Source organism: Procambarus clarkii, chromosome 57 (assembly GCF_040958095.1).
Source record: "Procambarus clarkii isolate CNS0578487 chromosome 57, FALCON_Pclarkii_2.0, whole genome shotgun sequence".
Taxonomy (NCBI): domain Eukaryota; kingdom Metazoa; phylum Arthropoda; class Malacostraca; order Decapoda; family Cambaridae; genus Procambarus; species Procambarus clarkii.
The window spans coordinates 7,057,597-7,081,860 of record NC_091206.1 but is presented as its reverse complement, the minus strand read 5'-3'; the positions used below and the strand labels follow the sequence as shown (position 1 = coordinate 7,081,860).

General features: G+C 41.0%; 1 protein-coding gene across 1 annotated transcript; it reads left to right on the top strand.

Moving 5' to 3' along the window:
- Positions 1–1,367: 1,367 nt before the first annotated feature.
- LOC123745066 (uncharacterized) lies at positions 1,368–24,081 on the top strand. Its single transcript, XM_045725365.2, has 11 exons — positions 1,368–1,526; positions 10,715–10,937; positions 13,118–13,260; positions 15,359–15,508; positions 15,822–15,984; positions 17,101–17,202; positions 17,712–17,854; positions 18,735–18,884; positions 19,314–19,476; positions 21,600–21,713; positions 23,532–24,081. The coding sequence occupies exons 2-11, from the start codon at positions 10,820–10,822 to the stop codon at positions 23,708–23,710; spliced, it is 1,425 nt and encodes a 474-aa protein (XP_045581321.2). The 5' UTR covers positions 1,368–1,526; positions 10,715–10,819; the 3' UTR covers positions 23,711–24,081.
- Positions 24,082–24,264: the final 183 nt, after the last annotated feature.

Genomic DNA, 24,264 nt, shown 5'->3' with positions numbered 1-24,264 from the left:
TCACTTTCTACTTCGCTTCTCCAGCTGATCTTCTCTACATTCCTACTTGTTAGTCGTCCCTAATCCTGTTTCGTGTTGATTTTTCTCTTCTATAACTGCTAGTTTCTCTCGTACTCTTTTTACTTTGACTGGACGGTAGAGCGACGGTCTCGCTTCTCTCAGATCGGCGTTCAATCCGCGACCGTCTAATTAAGTTGTTGGGCACCATTCCGAACCTCCCTCCTATACCAAATCCCTATTCTCTTTCTTTCCTATTACTGTGTAGTCGTAATGAATTGGCGGTTTTACCTGATAATTACCTTGTTTTTTAATGAAGGGTTGTTCCCCCTTCAGCCCGTCCTTGTATCCCAACTTCTTGTTCTCGTATTTCTTCAAAGAGTTAGTGTTTTGATGCCTTCTCTTCATAATTATCTCACCTTTTATATTCGTCTCCCTTTTGTATCCATCGTTTTGTCCTTTCTTCCTTATGTCTCCTTATCTCTCGCTTCCATCTCTCCTTCGTTCAACATTTCTCTAGACATTCCTCTCCTTCAAATGTCCTGTCTTTCCTTCCCTCTTTTTCACCATTCCGTCTACTTTCCCCCTTTCAGCAGTCCCCTTCCTTCCAACTCTGCTCCTGGACCTTAGCCCAACACTGCTCCTTGTTTCCCGCCTCTGAGTCATTACTCCTCTACATCCTCTCAGATGCCTCGCCAGATTATACCTGAATTTACCTGATAGCCACCATCTCTAATTGCCTCGACAAGGACAGGAAACCGGCTTTTGGACCGGTTTCTATGCTGTCCTTGTCGAGGCAGTTAGAGATGGTGGCTATCAGGTAATTTCAGGTATAATACTATGATGTGAATAGTAATTGTATTGGGATATATCATTAAATTTTACCGAGGTCTGTGCGTGAATAAGATTATGATTCGTGTTTGGCCTACTTGTTAGCGCTGTTTTTATTTGATTTTGGCTAGTTATGTGTGGATTTGAATCATTCATTTCATTTTTTAATACATATCTAATATTTATTGATTACAGTGCTTAGTTTACCTTTAGCGTGTGGCCCAACTGGCACAGTCACATTACCCACCTGTAGCCTCAATTATGTTCTTGGTAAAGGTAATCCGGAAATGGGAAAAACCTGACGGATACCCACACTATAGTAGCCATCGCACATGACGTCATGAAGGTGACGTCACTGTTGATGAGGCTGTGGACGGTATTTGTCCTCTTTGGTGAGACTAGATTTAACAATATGTTTTTAACACATGCAAATGATTGTTTAACGCGGTGGAATACTATTACAGGTTATAGTCACGGGATGAGCGGCGTGTGAAGAGATTAAGTTGGACTCAAGACTCGAGTTGACGTCACCGTTTAGCCGTGGCCTCCGTGTGACGTGATGGGAATACCGGAAACCGCCTGTGTTTATACCTCGCGCCTCCAGCTGGCCCTCCCAGTCTTCTCTGGTCGTCTGGTGTAGACACGCTCCTCCTGTGGTCGTCCTTCACGTAGTTCAACGTTACAGCAGCTTACATGAGGTAGTGTGATACTGATTTTTGTTTAATAAGAATATTGTATTTTTTTAGACATTGGTATTTTCACGAGTTCGAATTGTTAGGAGGTTTTGGGTTTAGGGAGGTGACCTGTGATAAGTGGATCTGACAGTGTGTGTTATAAGAGTTGATGCTACTTTGTAGCAAATGTTGTAAACGAGTTTGTTAATGAATAAGCTTATGGGTCTGGCTGAAGAGGGGAATCACTAGAAACAGCTCGTGACATAGATGTTGTATATAGCAGCTGGCAAAATATTAAGTTGCTTCGTTGATCTTGTGGTGATCTTTGCTCATTCTCTCATTTTCTTTTTTCTTTGTTTTTGACTGTCTGTCTGCACCCTTTCTGTCTCTGTCTCTCTGTAAATAGCACACATCCAGCTCCTGAAGTTGGTTCCTTCGTGCGGTGTCATTCTAAATTTCGGTCAGTCGTTCTTCTGTATTTCCTTCGAAATTGTAGATGTGACAGATTTGGTTCCAGCTTGAAAATTTACTGAAAGCTTTAATAGAGTTCTTTGAACATTTCCGTATCATTCACTTGATCATTTATCAACATCTTCCTCCGGAATGATTCCCTGTTTAGGTTCTAAGAAGCAGTTCGTATATTTTTCAGTTTTCTTACTTTAGTTTTTAGCTAACAGAGTTTGTAAGACTCCTGTTGCTTGATATACTATACAATATGCTATAAAATGTGGGTGGATATTCCTCTGATATTTCCCATTCAAGGCCGTTCCATTTGTTTACTGCCCTCACACACTGAAGATTTGTTTCCTTACATACCCGTGAATCGTCGGTTTCCATAATCCATAAGTTCTTAGGATTAAGTTCTTAATAATCCTAAGAATCCTTAGGTTTATTAATTTTTTCCACTACTCGCGCTAAAGAAAGTTTCCTAACATCTGTGACTAATCTGAGTTTCCAGCTTCCACCCATGTCCCCTTATTCTGTTAATATTCAGCGTACACATTTCGCCTATTTCCACTATCAATCCCCCCCCCTGAGTATTTAATGTTTCTATCATATTCCCCCTCTCTTTTTTTTTCTAGTGCCGTCAGGTTCAGTTGCTTCAGGCGTTCTTCAAACCCCATTCTTCTTAACTCTGGAAGAACCTCGTCGCAAACTTCTGAACCTATTCCAGTTTCCTTATGTGTTTCTTCAGGTGGGGGGCTCCATGATCGGGCGGCATACTCTAAGACTAGTCTCACATAGGCAGTGTAAAGCACCCTAATTGCCTCCTTACTTGGGTTTTCGATTGATATTCTAACTTTTACCAGTGTAGAATACGCATGTGTGTGAATAAGTGACGCATGTGTGTGAATAAGTGAGAGCTAGATAGAGAGCGCCGTATTGTCGATTTGTTACTTGTACCCCTGCTTCTTGTACTTGTATGTGGCAAGTGTGTGTGTGTATTCAACAAGTGTGTGGAAGGAGGTATATGTTGAGGCTGTCGAGAAACAGGTGCTATGTTGGAAAGTCCCAGGTGGATGGCCAGTTATCAGCGTGGATGTTATACACTTGTTTTGTCAAGGAGCAGGGAGATGGGTCGTCAGAGCCGAGATAATGCGTATTGGAAACACTTAAATTAGACTAGTGAGCACAGTTCACGTCTTAAACTGACTCCCAACACCACTCACCTACACTGACCCCCCCCCCCCACCAACACCACTCGCTTACACTGACTCTACATTAATCCCTCACAAAAGCACACAACGCCTCGGTAACCTTACAGCAATACATTATGGACTACATATGTCTCTGCGTGAAAATTCACCAAGCATTTACACATCCACCTAAGAAACCTGTACATCTGTTCTCATTCATTGCAGCTGTATTTGCATATATTAAACAGTTTGAGATCTGAGGTCTGGCAAGTTTGTTTAATCAATAATAACCGTGGGTTGTGAAGTTTCGATGTTTGTAAAATGTTTAGTACATGTAAACAAAGCTATAATGATTACTGGAAGATGTTCAGGTTTCGTAAGTGGTTGTGTAAGTGCTGGATTAATTTTGGCTCCCTGGGGCTTATCTCCAACTGGACAAGTTAAGACAACAGAGGCTGGGTATTCCCACACATCTCCGGTCTCATAACGAATCTCAGTGGGGTCAATGATGCTATTTGCTGCTTCATGGGGTCTGCTGGTCGTCTCAGGAACGACCTAAAAGACTCCCTGAATGCTTTACCTTTACAGAGCTGCTGTGCTTGTCTTAGCGGCCCTTCATGCAACTCCCGATAATTACCTTGCTTTTCATGGGTGAATGTTGGCGCCCCTTCTGGACGAATGTTGACTCCCATTCATGGACGAATGATGAAATGTTTACTTTCCATTGTTGGAGAAAACGTATGTTCGTAGTGTTTATTTTTCTTATTATTAGACTTAGGAAACATTAGCCCACAATGAAGCTGGTGTGCTCAGTGGACCTGGTCGATGTTTGCTTACTCTTGCAGCACTCCCTGTGCACTTGGCACTCATGGGCCTGGTCGAGCCTCTCGCCGACGGGTCGTGGGGGCTGGTCGGGCCTCTCACCGGCGCGTCGTGGGGCTGGTCCGGCCTCTCGCCGACGCATCGTGTGGCTGGTCGGGCCTCTCGCCGACGCGTCGTGGGGCTGGTCGGACCTCTCACCAACGTGTCGTGGGGCTGGTCGAGCCTCTCACCGACGCGTCGTGGGGCTGGTCGAGCCTCTCACCGACGCGTCGTGGGGCTGGTCGAGCCTCTCACCGACGCGTCGTGGGGCTGGTCGAGCCTCTCACCGACGCGTCGTGGGGCTGGTCGAGCCTCTCACCGACGCGTCGTGGGGCTGGTCGAGCCTCTCACCGACGCGTCGTGGGGCTGGTCGAGCCTTTCACCGACGCGTCGTGGGACTGGTCGAGCCTTTCACCGACGCGTCGTGGGGCTGGTCGAGCCTCTCACCGACGCGTCGTGGGGCTGGTCGGCCTCACGCAGCCGGCTTCTAAAACTCTTGGCTGTATACCGCTATTAACTACACCGGAAGAACATATTATTAGTTCAGTTTAGGATAATTAAGTCACGTTTCGTAAGGTTTTGTACATAGGCCCTTCATTAGGTAAGGTCTAGATTGTCGCTTCGTATATTTTAAATATATGAACAATATTAACTATGTGAGCAATTTCTTTTATTATGGATACTATATTCTTGTTGGTACGTGCAGTTTGCATGAAGGATTTATCCTCCCATTGACTGCTATGGATACTATACCCAATGTGCATTGGGACAGTCGGTGCATGAAGGAGCGTAGCCTGAGTATGAGAACGGGCTGGTGCGGTGGTAGAAAGTGTAACGTATGATTACGAGGTATGTTTTTGGTTGATTGGATACAGAGTTTAGTGTTTTTTATATTTATTTAGTATAGTCTTGGTTACAGCAATCTTGGTTGGCAGTGTAGTGACGTGACATGCCTGTGGTCGGGCGGGTCGACCTGATATGATTATAATCTGGCCCCATATCTTGCCAAGACTATTATGTTCATTTAGAGTGTGACACCACGAGGCTTCGTAGCCTGGTGGATAGCGCGCAGGATTCGTAATTTTGTGCCGCGGGTTCGATTCCCGCACGAGGCAGAAACAAATGGGCAAAAGTTTCTTTCACCCTGAATGCCCCTGTTACCTAACAGTAAATAGGTACCTGGGAGTTGGTCAGCTGGCTTCCTGGGGGTGGAGGCCTGGTCGAGGACCGGGCCGCGGGGACACTAAAGCCCCGAAATCATCTCAAGATAACCTCAAGATAACCACTCAAACCATCTTGCCTCCTTTACTTCTCTAGAAATTCGTCTTGCTTCAGATATCACCGCTCTTAGCAGAGTTCTTCCTTCTGGTGTGGGGTTTCTCTTTAGATGTTTTCTGAAGATGTTGACTCTGGGTTTGTTCTTTAATTTCATTATTATAGAACCAATATTTTTTTCGTTTTGTGTTTCCTGGGATAACGATTGGAATAGCTTTGTTTGCAGCAGCTGCAATGGCTTCCTGCAGATTGGTCTCGCGTATGTTCAAATCCTCAGGTGGCGTGTATGTTGCATACCATTTTTCAAGCTCCTCTTGGTATATATTCCTGTTGGCCTTTTTCAAATTCCCCCTGGGTTGTGCAGGTGGTGTAGGAGGTCGTTCTGTTTAGTGTTGTGACAGTAGCATAGTGGTCACTGGTGATCACCGGGTGTACCTCACACTTCGTCTGATGCTAGAGTGTTTTTTAGATTAATGTAAGATCAAGGGAACTCCCTTGAATGTGAGTGGTACACAAGGGATTTCTCGAGTCTGTTGTTGTTGTTATGAGGCGTTCTGCGTCATCTGTAGGCAATTGATAATGGTCTTTGCCATGATCTTCACAATGTTTTTCAGCTGGACCTCGGTAAAACTGTAAATTTGTTGATTCCGAAAGTAATTGCTTTTTGCTTTTTTGCTTTTATTGTATTTCTGCAGTATTTTTGTGTATTTTCTGATTTGGAGTTGATAGATTCTGGAAATTGTGTTCTGTGGGTGTCTGTTGTGGCTGTGCACGAGTGTTCCAGACGTTGGTGTTGGTGTATGTAGTGCTGGTCTGTGTGTTTATCCTGGCCTGAGCTGAGTGCACCTTTTCTTTCCGTGCAGAACAGGTTGTGCTCCAGGCATGAAGTTTGCCTCCACAATTTGGACATTTGGCTGTTGTGGTTTGGTTTGCATTGTGCTTGGCTATACAGTCTTTGGTTGGATGCCTCAGGTTGCACACTCCGCATCTCTCTGTCCGGTGCAGCGTGATGGTGGCTGTTTGGGTCACCAGCGTACTGGGTTGCACAGAATACCAGTCAGCTAGACAGCATCTAATCAACAACGTTGTTTGTCCATCAGTTGTAAACGAAATCGGCATTGTTACCTTCCAAACAAGATATTATCTGGATCTTGGAGTATTGCTGTGCTCTTCCTCACAAAAACCACGATGAATTTTGCTGATGGGTGCTAATAATAAGTTTTCCAGAGAACAAAACCGTATATGGGCTGCTAGAATGGCGCCGGCAGTGAGTCTTGATTATTCAATTGAAGAAGATTAAGCCACCCAAGAGGTGGCACGGGCATGAATAGCCCGTAATATTAGTGGATGATTATTTACTTGTTGTTTTAGATTCAGCTACTTGGAACAAAAAAACTGCAAGTAGCACAGGCTATGGTGAGCCCGTAGTGGATTTACCTGGCACAGGAGCGGGGCTGTATGGTCGATTATTCGCTTATCGAGTGCTTATATAATCGGATCACACCTCGTCCTTCCATCCACTAATAGGATAGGAAGTCGTGTTAACTGTAAATAGTGTAGGGGAATGAATTTGCCATTAGTGGACTCGGTAGAATTAACAAACTCATCTCATTATCTGCACATACGTTAATGAGAGTTTTGGAGCAAGTATATTATTGATATTGTTGCTACAAAATGTTACGTTCAACTTTCATGGCTGCCGCACCATCCAGTGGGAGACGGTGAGGTAAGTCACATAGTTCAAGAGGTGCGTGAACTATCTACAGCAAGCAAACTTTAGATACTTTATTACGAATTTTTGTAATATATGATATTTAACTGGATATCTTGAAAGTTCCTGAGCACATTAAGTAATTATAAAAAGGCACCAAGGAGTGGAGACTAAGTTGCACCATTATTCTTGAAGATTAGTGATAGTTGTTGACCAAACCACACACCAGAAGATGAGGAAACGAAGACGTTTTGGTCCGTCCTGGACCATTATCAAGTCGATTGTGCAATTGACTTGATAATGGTCCATAATGGTCCATGATGACCAAACCATAATGTGTGGTTTGGTCATCATATCTTCAGCAACGTTATTGTGACTCATCGTCTGCCTTAGTGATAGTTGTCAATGTTTTTTTTAGAGTTTTAAGCATTCATTACAGTGTCTTGACAAGCTTAGGTAAACACAGCAATGTGGTGCTGACCTATTCTGTATGAATGATTACATAGTGTTTATTTTATATGAACTTGCTCCAAGTTCGTATATTATCCACATATCTCCGGATGGAAACTCGTACATGGAATTAGGAGAAAACAAGAGGTGCGAGTCTAGTCTACCAGCATAGTGAAGTAGCGTGTACGAATAGTTTTGCTGAATGTTTGTTTAGTTATAATTACATCAACAAACTCCCAGATGTAATAAGAGCCAAAGTCAAGCATTATAGTTTCATCTAGCAGTCTGCTGATTTTATTCGATGATTTCAGAGGTGTACATTTTTTGTTTTTATATATTTTTTAAACTGCTAATATGCAATTAATGGTTATATTAACTCCCCCAAAAATTATGCTTTGGCAAACTTATCAGTTATATTATGTATTCAGAGATGAACGGGAAATTTAATCCATATGAAATAATGTGATACCATCATAACTAGTTTTGCTATACATATTCTTAGTTTAAGACACATGCGTGTCTCAATTGTGTCTTAGGAAGTTGAAAGTAAGTTAGGATAAGGAATCGGTTACATTTACGGTGAACATTTTGGAGATAAATGCCCATTTGAGTGTTTTTGACTCTCATTCAAAATATTAGCTATCACTCGCTGACACGATAACTGAACTTCCGGCAGCACCATTGGGGTGATGAAGTGAGTCATCAGTGCACGTGGTGTGGGAGAGAGGCAGTGCTCTGTGGGTAGAGTGTCAGTCTGGTTTATGGTGTTGTACTGACTGACCCTTAATTTGTTTCTTGGGAGGAAAAGGAGGGAATATAATTTGGAAAGAGGTAATCTTTCACCGTGTAAGTAAGTTCCATTGTTGTGCTCTCTTGATGAAGATGGTGAACCCGATATATATATTTTGAGTTCAGTTGTAGTTTTATTAATCCGTTGTTGAGGATGTTGCTCTTCATTAAAGGCCTGTAAAGGTTTTGTACATGACGTGGAATAGGTTTGTCTAAGAATTGTAAAGCCACAAAGTATCAACTTCAGTAACGCGATTAATGACGCTTTGGGTATTAAGATGGTCTGTCGTTTGTCAAGACTTATCAAATTTAGATTTTATGAAATTTTTACTACCGAAATGTCATTAACTTCTAAGCCTGCTCAGTTTCTCTACACCGTCACCAAAACTTTGCCAACGAGGACATCCACGAATGATGATCATAGCTTAATTTGCTATGTTTTGTTGAGCCCTCAAAGCAGACTCAATCCCGATCAGAGTCGCAGCTTAGTCCAATAGACATCAGATATGTGAGAGGTAAATCACTAAAGCAATTCTGATATTCACATCATAGGTTGACTGATGCCCTGCCACCGTCTTCAGAACTCTAAACCTCTTAGAATTTGACGACCGAGTTTCGTTATATCATGGCAATACAGTACTAATTGCAGACAAAGGTATTTGAATCTGTTTACGTTAAACTGGGATCCATCAAGCACATTTTGATGAGCTGCTTCGGGGCATACAGAGCTTGACCTTGCTTCCCCGTAATCACCGTTATATAATCACACCGGTTATAAGCCATTGAGGCATTACAGTTGCTCTCTCGCTCTCTCCACACCCTACCTTTATCCTCCTCCCTCCCTCCTTCCTTCGATTTCCCCTCCAAATTACCTCCTTCCTCTTCGTTGTTGTTGTCGTTTTAGATTCAGCTACTCTGAACAAAACGTTCCAAGCAGTACTGTCTATGGAGAACCCGTCGTACTCACCTGGCACAGATGTGCGGTCCTCCTCCTCTCCTTCCCAAGTGCTAGTTTAGTTCATTTATTATGCACCCCATACCCATCTTGTGGGCGATAGTGGAAAGGGTTAGAGGCACATAATGGGCTCAGGGACTGAACCCCACAATTCATTCAGCTAAGAAAGTTAGTCTTGATGAGCTAGCCACAAAATTCAGTGCACATCGTCACATTATCAATGGGTTCGAGATCGACCTAAAGTACAGGTTCTAAATTAAGCAACTGACATATGTGGAGAGCTAGTGTCACAATTAATGTTTGTCCTGCACATCGCCCCCCCATCCAGTGGGCAGCGGTGGATAGGTTACAATCACTTAGTTACTACCTACAGTTAGCAAACTGGGAATATTTGGCTAAGATTTCTGGTAGCAGATTATTTTGAATGAAATATTTACACATCTTTGAAATATTTGTTATAGAATTGTCTCTGAATTCACGTATCTTTTCGCACTCCATCACATAGTGACGGAGGGTGTGCGAATAACTTTGTTGACACAGTTTACATTTGGTCAGGTCTACATCAGCAGATAATGAGAATTCCCAGAGATACTTGTAACCAAGTCTAAGCCGAGCAGTAGTAACATCTAGTCAGCTACTGAGTAGGCCAGCCAGGAGCTTGGGGCCCGCGCAGGAATATCCCAGCAAAAAAAAAAAGCTACCAAATGAATCATCAATTAGTGTGAGCATTGAAGGCTCGGCGGACGCCCAGTCAGCTTCCCCGAGACATTCAGAGATGCGTCACGTCCGCCGTTAGTGGTGGTGTTGCTGCGTCGATACAATCAACATGGAAGCGGATCTGTATAGATCCGCTTCCAGGTTGATTGTTCTTGTTTTTAATTTACGTGGCGCGGAGGAGGCGTGATGGGGGTATGGTTGAGTCTAGTTTAATATTGCAGTCTTTTCACCTGCAATAATGCACCAACCCGCAATTATATTGTAATCTTGGTCTAGGACTAACTTCAGAATATATAAAAGCGGGATAACAACTTTTGTGTGCGTGTGTGCTCGCCTAGTTGTGTTTGCGGGGTTGAACTTTAGCTCTTTATTCCCGCCTCTCAACTGTCAATCGACTGCGTGTGTGTGTGTGTGTGTGTGTGTGTGTGGATTATTGAATGAACAAAGAACCTCCATTGTTCCCCAAGAACAATGGAGGATCTTTGACAAGCCGCAGGCTTGTGCCCGTCGAGGCCACTACATATACTAATTTAATTCGTTTTGTCAGGGACAGGTAGTCTGTGTTCATTATCATCCTTGTATCAAGTTCCCCCCCAAGGTCAAACTACTGACCCTCCCTGCGATGCAACCCCATAAGTTACCCAACACCCGGGTACCCATTTACTACCAGGTGAACAGATGTACTAGATTAAAAAAACTGCGCAACCATTTCTGTCCTGCCTGGGAATTGAACTTTGGATCTTTGATTGTGGCCCCTCAGGTAAATAAAAAAAAAATCGGAATCTCTTATTTCAAATTGTTTTCTTTATTTTTCCAGGAACGAAAACGCGAAGCTAAATTCCCATTACTGACCAGTGCGCCCACTACCGGCAGCACTACCATCACTAGTGCTACTGTCTAGACCTTCATCTCTAGCACCACCATGCAACTCTATCATCCTTCAGGAAGCCTAGTGAAGGGCCTCGTTCTCCTGATGGTCCTTCAGGGTGCCCTAGCTCTTCCCCAGGTCAAAGGAAAAAACGTTAAAACAAGCCAACAACGTAAGTATAAAATTCCTTGAGAATGTGCAGGAGGCATGATGAAAGTTGTGATAGAGGGCGTCGTAGTTATGGTAGAGGGGGTCTTAAATACGGCAGGGGGTGCAGTAGATATGGTAATGGTTTAACCAGTTTCAGAAGCGTGACGTTCTTAAAGAGGCGTAAGGGGTGCCTTTTCGCCATGCCCTGTGGCTGCGGGGATTGGTGCCCTGAAGCTACATAAACACCCTATACCCCCCACCCCCCCCACCCCACCGAAGTGGCAAGGAGAGTTATGGGACAACTATCACAATACGAAGGAACACATTGCGGACGTGATCAGAGAAGCCAGCTAGAGGGGTACCTTGCATGTAACCCACTTAACGACGAAGCTATTAATGTCAATTCAAAATCCAACTGAATAAAATCATCACGACAAATTGAGAACACGTTGACAAGCCGCCGACTTCCTAAAACGGTTCACATTTTCCTCTACTGAAATATTTCTCGCAAAAATTAGAAATAGAATAAAAAATGGACCAAGCTTATCCTAGGCCTAACCAAGCATATCTTAAACCTAACGTAGTGCATATATGCACTTTTATACCTATGATAGGTGAAGTTAGGTTCACATTTTTTATATTTCTTAGCTCCGCTTTAATTTTACCCGATTTACTTGAGGGGTCACTACCACTATATATATATATAGTGGCCTCGACGAGGACAGGAAACGGGAGACACGCAGGGTGCAGTCGCACCGCCACAGATCTCCAGTATCAGCTGTTGATACTGGTAATGACTCAAAAGGGCCACCACTTACGGGCTATTCGTGCCCGTGCCACTTTTTGGGTGGCTTAATCTTCATCAATCTTCATTAATCAGGACAGGAAGCTTCGTTGACTCTGACTCTCACCCCTCATCAGAGCTCTCTACCCCCGGCCTCACTCGGCGCTCTGCCCTGCTCCAGGCTTCTCAACTTCTACGACACGTCCCTGCACTGCCAACCAAGACTGCTGTAACAAAGACTATACTAAATATAAAAAAACACTAAACTCTGTGTGTCTAATCAACCAAATACGTACACGTAATTATACGCTACATTTTGGAGAATTTTTAAGGATCAACATCCACCAAATTATTCAGTATATTAAGTTTCAATGAGAACTGCCCTGTCATGCCTGGTTAACAGTGGTGTTAATCCTGTGGCCCTCAACCATTGCTGATACGAGAGATGACTTGGCTCTGGAATGATTTTTGTTGCCCGGTGCTGCACACACTCCAGACCAGCTATGTCTTTCTGAAGATGGGGGGGGGGGCTCCATGCTGGGATACAGTAATCCAAATGCACAAGAAATTTATACAGTTTAATCATCACCTTAATTTTCTTAGTCAAAGATACAGAACTAAGGTTTGTGAGAACGTCTCGACAGTCGGCCATTCTATCAGTCTTCACACTTGCTACGCTGTTATTTCGACGTTAACGACCAGTGTAAAAATTCTGGGTTTTAGTGAAATTACGGTGAATGCATTGTAATACTAACGCTTCCTCGAACTAATGGGCATCTACCTTGATAGGTTAGCTTGGTTGTCTAGATTCGTACGCTCCTGGCTGAACAAAGCCAGTTCAAAGTTGACGCTTAATTGTCAAATCGTGAGAACCGATGACACACACCGCTTAATTGGAGGATTGGTTGATTATTTGTCATATCTTAGATACAGTGAAGGAAACTGAAACCGCTATTCTTAACGCAGATAATAACTTATTTTAAAATTAGTGATTGGGGGTATCCATTGTCCCAACCCAAGTCGGGAAGAAGAAACCTATAAATAAAAATACCAAAATTGTTATGCTTATCAAGGTTCCACCCCCCGCGCCCCCAGGCCAATAATAGACTTACCCAGGATGCCACAACTGCCTAACTATCTTGTACCTATTTACTGCTAGATTAACATGAATCTAAGGAGGTGAAAGGAAAACGTTGCCCAAGAATGTTTGTCCTGCCGCCATGCACATACACTATAGCAATGCCATAACATTAACCTTAATGTTTACTGATAATATTTTATAATTAACCACATATAATTTCATAATTCTTGGCCATGGTTATAGATTTGTTCATATGCCCAAGTTCGAATCCAATACACGATATTGTGTATTGCAATTTTAATATAGTATACATATAAGCAAAATATATCTTTTCCAGAAACTGGTATCTGTCATATCGGGCAAGTTGACTCGAGTCATGACGTGCAGTATGTGCCCTTGAAGGAGAGACTCGTCTTCATCATCACCCCCAGTGAGCCCGTGATGTACATGAGGATCAAGGTGGCGGACGAGCTTTACAAGGTAACTCTGAATCCATTATGTGCCTCTGAGACCTTTTCCACTGCGGCCAATGAATGGGCATTGGGTGCGTAATAAGCAGGCGATGAGTCACAATGTGGCTGAAGTAGTTTGACCAGACCATACACTAGAAGGTGAAGGGACGACGATTTGATTTTTGATTGTTGCCGCCGAAGCCGGCTGGTTTATTGTGCACCCCATACTCATCCTGTGAGCGGTAGCGCAAAAGCATTACAGAGGGTACAAAAGGACTTTATCAGACCTCATCTTAGATGAAATTGTTTATGTAATAATCTATCATTCACACCTTATAGTTACAATGTCAGCTAGTTACAAAGAAACGTTTCGGTCCGTCCTGGACCATTCTCAAGTCGATTGGAGAATGGTCCAGGAGGACCGAAACGTCGCCGTCCCAAGTGAATATAGGAATTATATCACTATTTGTTGGTACAGTATTCATATGGTATTTGTTGACATTTTGACATACTATACACTTGTTAGATAGTTCAGTAACCTATACATTACATAAATGTACTGTTACATAAATACTTATAACATCTGAATTTACCCGAGGGCCACTCTTGGAAGGGGTGAGGGGGCCACTCTTGGAAGGGGTGAGGGGGCCACTCTTGGAAGGGGTGAGGGGGCCACTCTTGGAAGGGGTGAGGGGGCCACTCTTGGAAGGGGTGAGGGGGCCACTCTTGGAAGGGGTGAGGGGGCCACTCTTGGAAGGGGTGAGGGGGGGGCCACTCTTGGAAGGGGTGAGGGGGGGCCACTCTTGGAAGGGGTGAGGGGGGGGCCACTCTTGGAAGGGGTGAGGGGGGCCACTCTTGGAAGGGGTGAGGGGGGGGTGGGGCCACTCTTGGAAGGGGTGAGGGGGGGGCCACTCTTGGAAGGGGTGAGGGGGGAGGCCACTCTTGGAAGGGGTGAGGGGGGAGGCCACTCTTGGAAGGGGTGAGAGGGGGCCACTCTTGGAAGGGGTGAGAGGGGGCCACTCTTGGAAGGGGTGAGAGGGGGCCACTCTTGGAAGGGGTGAGGGGGGGGCCACTCTTGGAAGGGGTGAGGGGGGGGCCACTCTTGGAAGGGGTGAGGGGGGGGCCACTCTTGGAAGGGGTGAGGGGGGGGCCACTCTTGGAAGGGGTGAGGGGGGGGCCACTCTTGGAAGGGGTGAGGGGGGGGCCACTCTTGGAAGGGGTGAGGGGGGTGGCCACTCTTGGAAGGGGTGAGGGGGGGGCCACTCTTGGAAGGGGTGAGGGGGGGGCCACTCTTGGAAGGGGTGAGAGGGGGCCACTCTTGGAAGGGGTGAGAGGGGGCCACTCTTGGAAGGGGTGAGGGGGGGCCACTCTTGGAAGGGGTGAGGGGGGGGCCACTCTTGGAAGGGGTGAGGGGGGGGGCCACTCTTGGAAGGGGTGAGGGGGGGGCCACTCTTGGAAGGGGTGAGGGGGGTGGCCACTCTTGGAAGGGGTGAGGGGGGGGGGCACTCTTGGAAGGGGTGAGGGGGGGGGCACTCTTGGAAGGGGTGAGGGGGGGCCACTCTTGGAAGGGGTGAGGGGGGGGGGCCACTCTTGGAAGGGGTGAGGGGGGGGCCACTCTTGGAAGGGGTGAGGGGGGGGGCCACTCTTGATAAGGACATGAAGCTTAAAACCATTGCTTCTTGTTTGTTGTCATTTTTTTTTATAAACAAGTGGTTTGGATCAATATTGTCCAATTTGTTCAGTATTTTAAAGGCTTTGATTAGATGAACTGTCATGTGTGGTTTACGATATTGTTAGCTCTGTGGCTCTCAACTTTTCCTGGTATACAGAATGTTAAAAAAAAAAATTGAATTCTACCAAACTTGGATTCAACTTTGTACCTTGGGCTTTATATTATGCAAAAGACAACAAATACCTTGTAATTTGTTATATCAATTAGGTTCTATATTCGAACATTCCAAACTGTTAATTAGGTTCATCTTAATTAAAGTAATAGTAGACAATTTTCAAATATTACCTCTAAAGCCATTTCATCATTCATAGTCTTAATTAAGTCTGATCAGTCTATTCTACATATTCTTCAGTGACATTCTTGCTTTCATGTAGCTAAGAAAAAATATTTACAGGTAACCGTGATGGGCAGCATGGTGAAGCTCTGGGGTTGTTCCGACCATGAAAATGACTGTAATGTAAAGGACGAGGGAGGCTCCAAGAGTAATGATCTTCTGCAAGCCGACATAGAGAACAAAGTTACCATCACTCTTCATGACAACAAGGTGTGGAGATTTAGTATTATAAGAACAGTACAGTAAAGTATATGATGATGATGCATCAGGATTTATTAATTTGCTAAAATTTTGGTTGTAATTTCTTAAAACTATTATAAATTCTTAGGGCATATAAAAATTGTTTTCTGATTTGCCTGTTCCATAGTAAAAACTATCCTTTTCCTTCAATTTTTTTTCTCACAGGAATGACCATACCTCTATACCCACAGAAATGACCATACCTCTATACACTCTTATTTAAAAATGTGATGACAATTAGGTGCCAAATTCATTATTCAGTGCATAGTAACTGTTCCATCAGATATCAGTGGACATCAACATGAAGAGCAGTGTGATGCAGATGACACTACCATCCAGTACCAAGGGGCCCCAAACTGGTGAGGTCTCGATTGTGGCCACAGACCCCACAGCCACAATTCCTCCTCCAGCCACTTACACTGTCGATGTCAGTGTAGAATGCATTGGTAAGTTGTCATCCCAAACTTTTATCAAGTGTTAACATTTTCCCTCCTATCAGATGATTTTCCTGTATCCTTTTAACTTAAATTGTAAAAAAAATTAATTTACTGATGATTCTAAAACAGATTTTTGGATAAAAAACTGAATATTTTGTTTACTAAAAGTGAAATGATGTTATTAGCATCTTCCCAGAAAGTAAATAAGACTAGATACAGTACTATGGTACATATTTCTGTCTGAAAGCAATAATATTAACTCAATTATTTTAAAGAGGTAAATGCCAACAAATTTGTATTATACAAAGAGTGGCTCTCAATCCCAGTCTCTGTGTAAGCATACTAATAGCATTAATTAATAATGTCAGGCTTTGTCAGGCTAGTTTATACTCTTCCTATTATTAGCAATGCCATAAACCTTGATCAGAACACCATTTACACTGTAAACTGTTATGATGATATATTATTACTCGCTGAAGCCAGGTCATTTTGGTAATATTTTACATAATTTTCTACATTGGATATTAGAGAGAGAGGCAGGTTACTGTTCATGATTTTAAGATAAGCTGTGTAGCCTTTCATTATGTGGTATTATCCTTTCATTAGTGTAGCCTTTAATTGTTTCCTTTATCTACTAGAACCAAGATATAGATATAGTGCAACATTTTCATATGCTTTACCATTAGCAATTTTCTTTTTCCATCTCGTATATGCAAGTGTAGATTTCCCTAAATGGTTAAATTTTCAGTCTTGGATAAACAGTAATGTCTTAGTGTGTAACCCTGTCTTTGTCTACACACTGTATATTTCATATGTAGGTCCTCATACAAGCTTAACTCCCAGAGATACTTGTAACCAAATCATATTTTAGCTTTGACATTTATTAGTCTATTGATTTGTTACCCCATACATGTGTTTGACACATTTATTGTGATAAATAATGAACCTCATGATTCCTATTTGCACTTATCTAGTTTCTTTAAATTTATCAGAGTTCTCAGCTGATAGCACTTTTTTAAGGTCTCCATCGAGACCTTCTCCTTCAATTTGATAGTCCAGTATTATGTTTGACATTATTTACTACACATTTCCTGAATAAAATATTTGGATGACTAACATTTCCAGATGGCGTTACTCCTGTACTTCGCACAGACGCCCCCTTACCAATCCCTGTCTTCCCCACAAAGACATCACCTACCAACCAGAATATACCCACTGCCCCAAGGCGTAAGTTTTTCCATTTGGACATTACACTGCCATTGCTCCTGCATATATATATATATATATATATATATATATATTATATATATATATATATATATATATAATATATATATATATATATATATATATATATATGTGCATTTGAATTCTGAATATTTTGGAGATGAATAGAGGCCCAATATTCCAACACTATTCTGCCTCCAAATTGAGGCAGAATAATATTCCCACTAAAAAATCATAGGTGAAGCTTCATAACCCCCCAAACATTTTGGTCCACTTCTCTCACATTTAAGTAACATTATACAAAACTATATTAATGGACTGAATTAATGAATTCCACTTAAATAGTACAGTAATCTCAAAATTAATCACATAAGAACTCAACAAACTATAAATATAATAATGAATGTCATCCATAGATATGGATTATCTATTACAGTATTACTGTACAGTACTTCAATATTACACATTGCAAATGTGACTAGTATTAAAATTTAACTTCCTATTTACAGCCTTCAAGGAATGTCCTTTTTACAAAGTGGAACTGGAGCATCCCCTGCCCTTCATCAGTCTCCAGAAGAGCCTTTCCTTGGCGGTCTTCCCTAGCCAGTCATTGCTGTACATACGGGTCCTCATTGATGGCTTGCTCTTCAAGGTAACCAAGGGCCAAGAGTTGTGTGCACACCAATAGCGACAGAGATAAATATGAAATGTAGGGAAAATGTGAAGAAATATGGAGAGAATAGTGAGAGATGGGATCAATGTTATAGGGAAGGAAGATGAAAAGGAATGATCTATGCAAAAGACAGCATGACAATGAGTAATAGTAGTAGGTCAGGATGAACTAATGACTGGTACTGGGAAAGTAGTTAAGAGACATAACTTATAATGAAGAAAATTTTTAGAATGTTTAGAAATTAAAGTGGTTATCAAGATCAAAAAATTAATAATTTAGTGGAAAAAAGGGATAAGAATTGGACTGTCAACATTGGAATTCTAGAAGAGAATACAATTTTGCATTACTAAGTTGTACATAGTTTGTCCTAGGTACAACTAAATAATTAATTTTGTTTTAAATAGTTAAAGTTTTTAATAGTTTGCCATATACTATATTACGTAACAGTAATAAAATTACATAACATATATTGCCATGTTACATAACAGTGTAACACAAATAAAATGCAAATAATTTTGTAGTGTGATTGGGAGTGCAACTGAAATTAAATAATATAATTAAATTCAGAACTTTAATATTAAAAGAACTGTATGAAATACTGGAATGTTATTTAAATTTACTGAACTTAACTAGCAATTACATTTCAAATATTGCTTATGAATACAGTATAGCATGCAACTTGTTAAGGCTTCAGGAATTCGCATCATGTTATATTTGGAATAAAAGATGCTGTTTACACGACATCCTTCTTTACACTACTTGTTCTGGTCATCATCGTTTTTGTTTTTTTGTTTATGCAGGCTGATTGTGTTAAGCCAAATAATGGTAAAGATACGATTATATGCGCAAATGATTTCAGGTTATTGTAGAGAACACGACATTGAAGTTGCTGAAGTGTGACGTCCAAGATTTACCGTGTAAGACCATGAAGGAAAATGGCTATCAAAATAGCAATGTACTTCTGCCTGAACAGTGGAACACTGTTAACATCACTCATCTCAACAATATGGTGAGAACATACTGTCTACATTACTGTGGCATCCTTGTTTCATGTTTTACTCTTTTTACTGTCCCCCCCCCCCCCCTTCCCTTTCATTCTCTCCTCATTTTATTCTTTTCTGTATTATCCATCCACTCAGTATTTGTCCTTTCCATTTTATCCATAGTTTACCTTCAATTTTCATGATGGCCAACAACAGTGCTAACACTTTCTTGTCTTCATTTCTTCATTAAGTATATATATTCCCCTAAATGTCACAATGCCCTAAAACTGTTCTAGTATTATTGTTCACTGCTTGTTATAAAGACCAAACCATATAGACAGACATCTACGTGGCAGGCTATTTTCTAATGCTTCCCATCCACATAACTGGAAAATGGTGTAATAATGTTATATTGTAATTTCATAATTCTCACAAGTGGTAATTTATTTCTTCAGCTGAAAGTCCTCATCAATGGCAAGGCAAGTGTGGAAGGCTCGACCATCCTTGCAGGATTTGAGGGTACCCATAGCAGTGAGGTGTCCATTGTGGCTATTGATGACAGTGCTATAGAGGCACAAGCAGATTACTACTCAGTTGATGTAAACATCGATTGCAATGGTAAGTTCTAATTATTTTTATTAAATTTAAAAAATTAGTTTTGCTTTTAACAACTTAGACAAAAAATTACACAACTTATTAGGCTTATTGAGGTTCCCCTAGTCAGAACCTCCCAGGTACCAAGTACAGTCAGTACTTGTTTGATAATGCTTGTTTGTTTATTGTTTGATAAATAGAGATATCAGGTGTAAGGGAACATGCTAAAGCATCTAATCGTGTCTAGGAATTGAACCTTTTGTCATTTACCTGAATTTACCCGAGGGTCACTCACATTCTAGTGGTTTTGATGAGGACAGGATGTCAGAGGCTTGTCAATGGTCCCCAAATTTGTCCTGATGATTTTATCGAGTTTGACCTTGAATTGCAACAGTGTTATGGCATTTGCAGTTTCGACAGGTAGGCCATTCCATAAATTCATAATTTCATGGATGAACAAGTATTTGTCCTACATTGTGACTTGTTGAACTTGAAACTGTTGCTCCATGTATGTGTTACATCTGTCCTTTTAAAGTGGTGGTCTGGATCAATATCCTCTAAATTGTTCAATATTGTAATAGTTTTGATGATCAGCCCTGTCATGTCTGGTTTACAGTGCTGTTAGCCCTGTTGCCCTCAACTGTTCCTGGTATGGGAGTCGACTTGGTTCTGAAATTATTTTTGTTGCCTCATGTTAAGCTTTCCTCAAAGTACAGTAATGGCATTCTGAAGATGGTCTCCATACTTTGATAAAATAGTCCAGGAGGTGATGCCTTTCCTCAGTTCAATACCTACCTTCATTTCCTTGAAGTCAAAGGTTTGATTATTCTTAGGGTTTAGTTTATTTTTTTTTTTACTGCAGCTCACACTTGTGCAAGTTTCAGAGATTGGTGGATTCTGATTATTCTTCATCAACCTGCTGTAAAGCAATGTTGTTGATTTGATAGTTATGTATACTCCAATGCAATTTCTTGCATTTTTTTATGTTAAAAAGCATTTGCCAATCTTCCAACCATTTGTGGAGTTCATGTGGATCTCTAAGTTGTCAATATCACTACATTTCTTACTTGCCAAAAATCTTGCTGTGATCTACAAGTTTAATGTAGTTTGTACCTCATAGTACCCCAGTCACCACATTTCTCCAGTCATTCATTCCTGTTTAGGATGATCCCTCCCTTTCTTTGTTTTTTGCCACTCTAGTATTCTACCATTTACCTAATGTGCTTGTAATTTCCTTGCCTTTCATGTGGTACCTTCTTGAGGTTATCTTGAGATGATTTTGGGGCTTTTTAGTGTCCCCGGTACCTTTTTTGTACCTTATCTAAAGCTTTAGTGATCATGTATACTATATCTACTGGAAGGCCTTTGTCTGAATAGCTGGTAAGTTTCCAAAAAATGTGAACAGGTTTGTAAGGCAGAATTTATTTTTAACAAAACCATGTTGCATTGATTTTACTACAGTATTTAGTTCATGGTAGGATACTGAATGATTCCCTCCTTTAGGAGTCTCCACGAGCTTCTAGATATGCAAAGTTAAGCCGATTGGATGGTAATTTTCTGCGTAGCTCTTTTCTGCCTTTTTGAAAATAGTATCTCTGAATCATTACTTTACATCGGTGGTAACACTAGTGTTGGCTGACTTTTGTTTTGGGTTTTCATCTTATATAGGCATAGAAAGACTTTGGATCTTTCTTTGTTTTGAGCGAGTTGTCTTTTGCAGTTTCTTTTGGCTGATCTGAATTCCTGGATAGATGAATTTGCATTTTTCAAAATTAAGATATATTTGCTGTAATGCAGCAGTAAATACAAAAGAAAAATAGTCAAACTTGAGCAAAAACTGGATCCACTGGAATTTTGGATGCAATGTATGGGGCCCTGATGTGAATCTGTCACTTGACCAGAAATGTAGAGTATATATCGGTATAATGTACAAAAAGCACATAAAGATGATACAATTTTATATTTTACATTGTACAATTTTGTATAATTTATGTGGGCTTTAAAGAAGTCTTTGCATGACATTATAATATACCTGTACATTAATATTCTTTTTCTTTAAAAAGTTATAGCATTTTAAATTTATAGAAACTTAATGCATTTTTGTAACAAACTATTGTTAAGTTTCTAAACTAAAGTTATCTCTACAGATACGTTCACTCCTGTGATACGTGAGGACGTGTCGCAATTCACTATCCCGAGCCAGTTCACCGTTCCAAGCTACTCGACTGAGAACCCATTTGTGACACCAGAGCACAGAATTGGTAAGTCCTATGTGGCATGTGGTGTAATGTGGTGTAGGGTACCATGAGTGGTATTTCTGTATAAGAGGGCAGATGTTGAGACATGCAATGTAGTACATAGTGTGATGTGTGTTGAGTAAAATGACCATGTACATAAATGAATGTGAAAGAACATAAGTATTGTACATGTGTGTGGAATTTGAAGATACAAATCATATCATGAAAACATCAGTGAATATGTGTAAGGATATATGTGTAAACATAAGTGTGTGGTTGTAAGAATAAAAGTACAGGCGAGTTGGAAAGCGAATTAAAGATCCTGGATACACAATGAAAGTTTTAGAGTAAGTCTTTGTGAAAATAGTTTCCCCATTCGATTATATACATAACTTTAGGACAGGAAAAAATATAGGTTAAAAATAATAGCTCCACTGGTAGGCTTTGAATAATTGGAGATGAAAAGAATCCAGGAAAATATAAGGTGTTACAGCAAACTATTCCATAAGATGAACCAGGAACGTAAGAGACAATGTGACATTAGCCCTTTGATTAGTGATATATACAGTAACTATGAAGAAGTTGCAATGTGAGTAGAATATTATGTGACAATATATCAAAAAGAGGTTCAGAAGAGCGCTGAAAAAATCCTTGCTCTAAATTTTCTCACAAAAATCGTGAGTGACTTTTGTGAGATAAAAAATGAAATATGTAGCAGTTGTATAGTGCATACATTTAAAGAAGCAGATCAATAAACTGGAAAAGGTGGAAAGGCATGCTACAAAATGTCTTCCAGAACTGAAAAAAAGGAGTTATGAGAAGAGGTTAGAGGCATTAAATATGCCAAAGCAAGAAGACAGAATAAAAATAATAGATATGATCACCACTTGCAAAATAATAATGCAAATTTACCAAATTTACAAAGAGGACTTCCTGAAACTGGAAATCAAGAACAAGAGGTCTTGAAGTTTTCTTGAAGCCTCAAGATTCAAGCTAAGGAAACAAAGGTGCCAAAAAATATCAAAGTTTTTTGCAAATAGAGTGGTAGACTGTTGTAACATAAGTGAGAAAACTGATAAGTGACCAAAACTGTCTGTAGTGTCAAAGCATTACATGACAAGAGTGCTAGGAAGACAGGACACCACAAGCAAAGCTCTCATCCTGTAACTACACTTAGGTAATTACAGTGTAGTGTGTGTGTGTACTCGCCTAATTGTGCTTGCGGGGGTTGAGCTTTGGCTCTTTGGTCCCGCCTCTCGACTGTCAATCAACTGGTATACAGATTCCTGAGCCTACTGGGCACTCTCATATCTACATTTGAAACTGTGTATGGAGTCAGCCTCCACCACATCACTTCCTAGTGCATTCCATTTATTAACTACTGACACTGAAAAAATTCTTCCTAACGTCTCTGTGACTCGTCTGGGTACTAAGTTTCCACCCGTGTCCCCGTGTGCGTGTCCCACCCGTGCTGAAGAGTTCTTTGTCCACCCTGTCAATTCCCCTGAGAATTTTGTAAGTGGTTATCATGTCTCCGATTACTCTTCTGTTTTCCAGGGATGTGAGGTTCTGCTCCTTTAGCCTTTCCTTGTAGCTCATTCCTATCAGTTCCATGACGAGCCTGGTGGCATACCGCTGAATCTTCTCTGTCTTGTGTTTAACTAGGTATGGACTCCAGGTTGGAGCTGCATACTCCAGGATTGGCCTTACATAAGTGGTATACAGGGTGTGTGTGTGTGTGTGTGTAAGGGGTGTGGGGGGGGGGGGGGAGATTAAAGAGTCTAATGATAAATTCTTAAACATTCATTTGGAGACCATAAGTAAATTATAAATCTCTTTCAGATACTTCTACAGATTCTCCAGAAACATCAAAAGCTCCTGTAGGCATCATTATTGGTGTCCTAATTGCTCTCATTGTCATCATTGCTGCAGCCATTGGTATTTCTATATATAAGAAGAGGCGTTCTGCAGACATCAACCAGCACACACCTCTTCGTGACCAGCAACAAGTTCAGCAATAAGAACCTTTAGATGTTATCATCTTGTAATCCAGCCACAATGTAATTCCTTCCTTACAGATAAGAACTTTTAATTGAATATTTGAGAAAAGGCATTAATACATTGACAAAATGTAAATATTATAAAACAAGATGAATGAATGAATGACTTCACATTAACTCAGGAGCTACTGTAGAAAGAGAAGGAAGTGTCAGGGTAAAGGCAAAATTCTTTGCAGTGATTATTTAGATTATAAGTAAGTTATTCTTAATAATGTACAGTATTAACAAGGATATTATAAATGTTACTTTTTCCATTGCTATTGAATTTGTCCTAGAGACAAATATTTACCTATGAATTATGCCCTGGAATAAAGCTTTTGTATTAAACACAATCTCCTATATTTTTTTCATAATTAAATATGAACCTCGGGTAATTTTAAAGTGTGTAATGACACCTTGTGACCAATGTAAGCACATAAAGAAATATGTAAGTGCCATATGAAAAAATCTAATGAAGATATTGATAGGCTGTCACTATTTTCATTTTTTTACATTTATTAACAACTCGGATAATG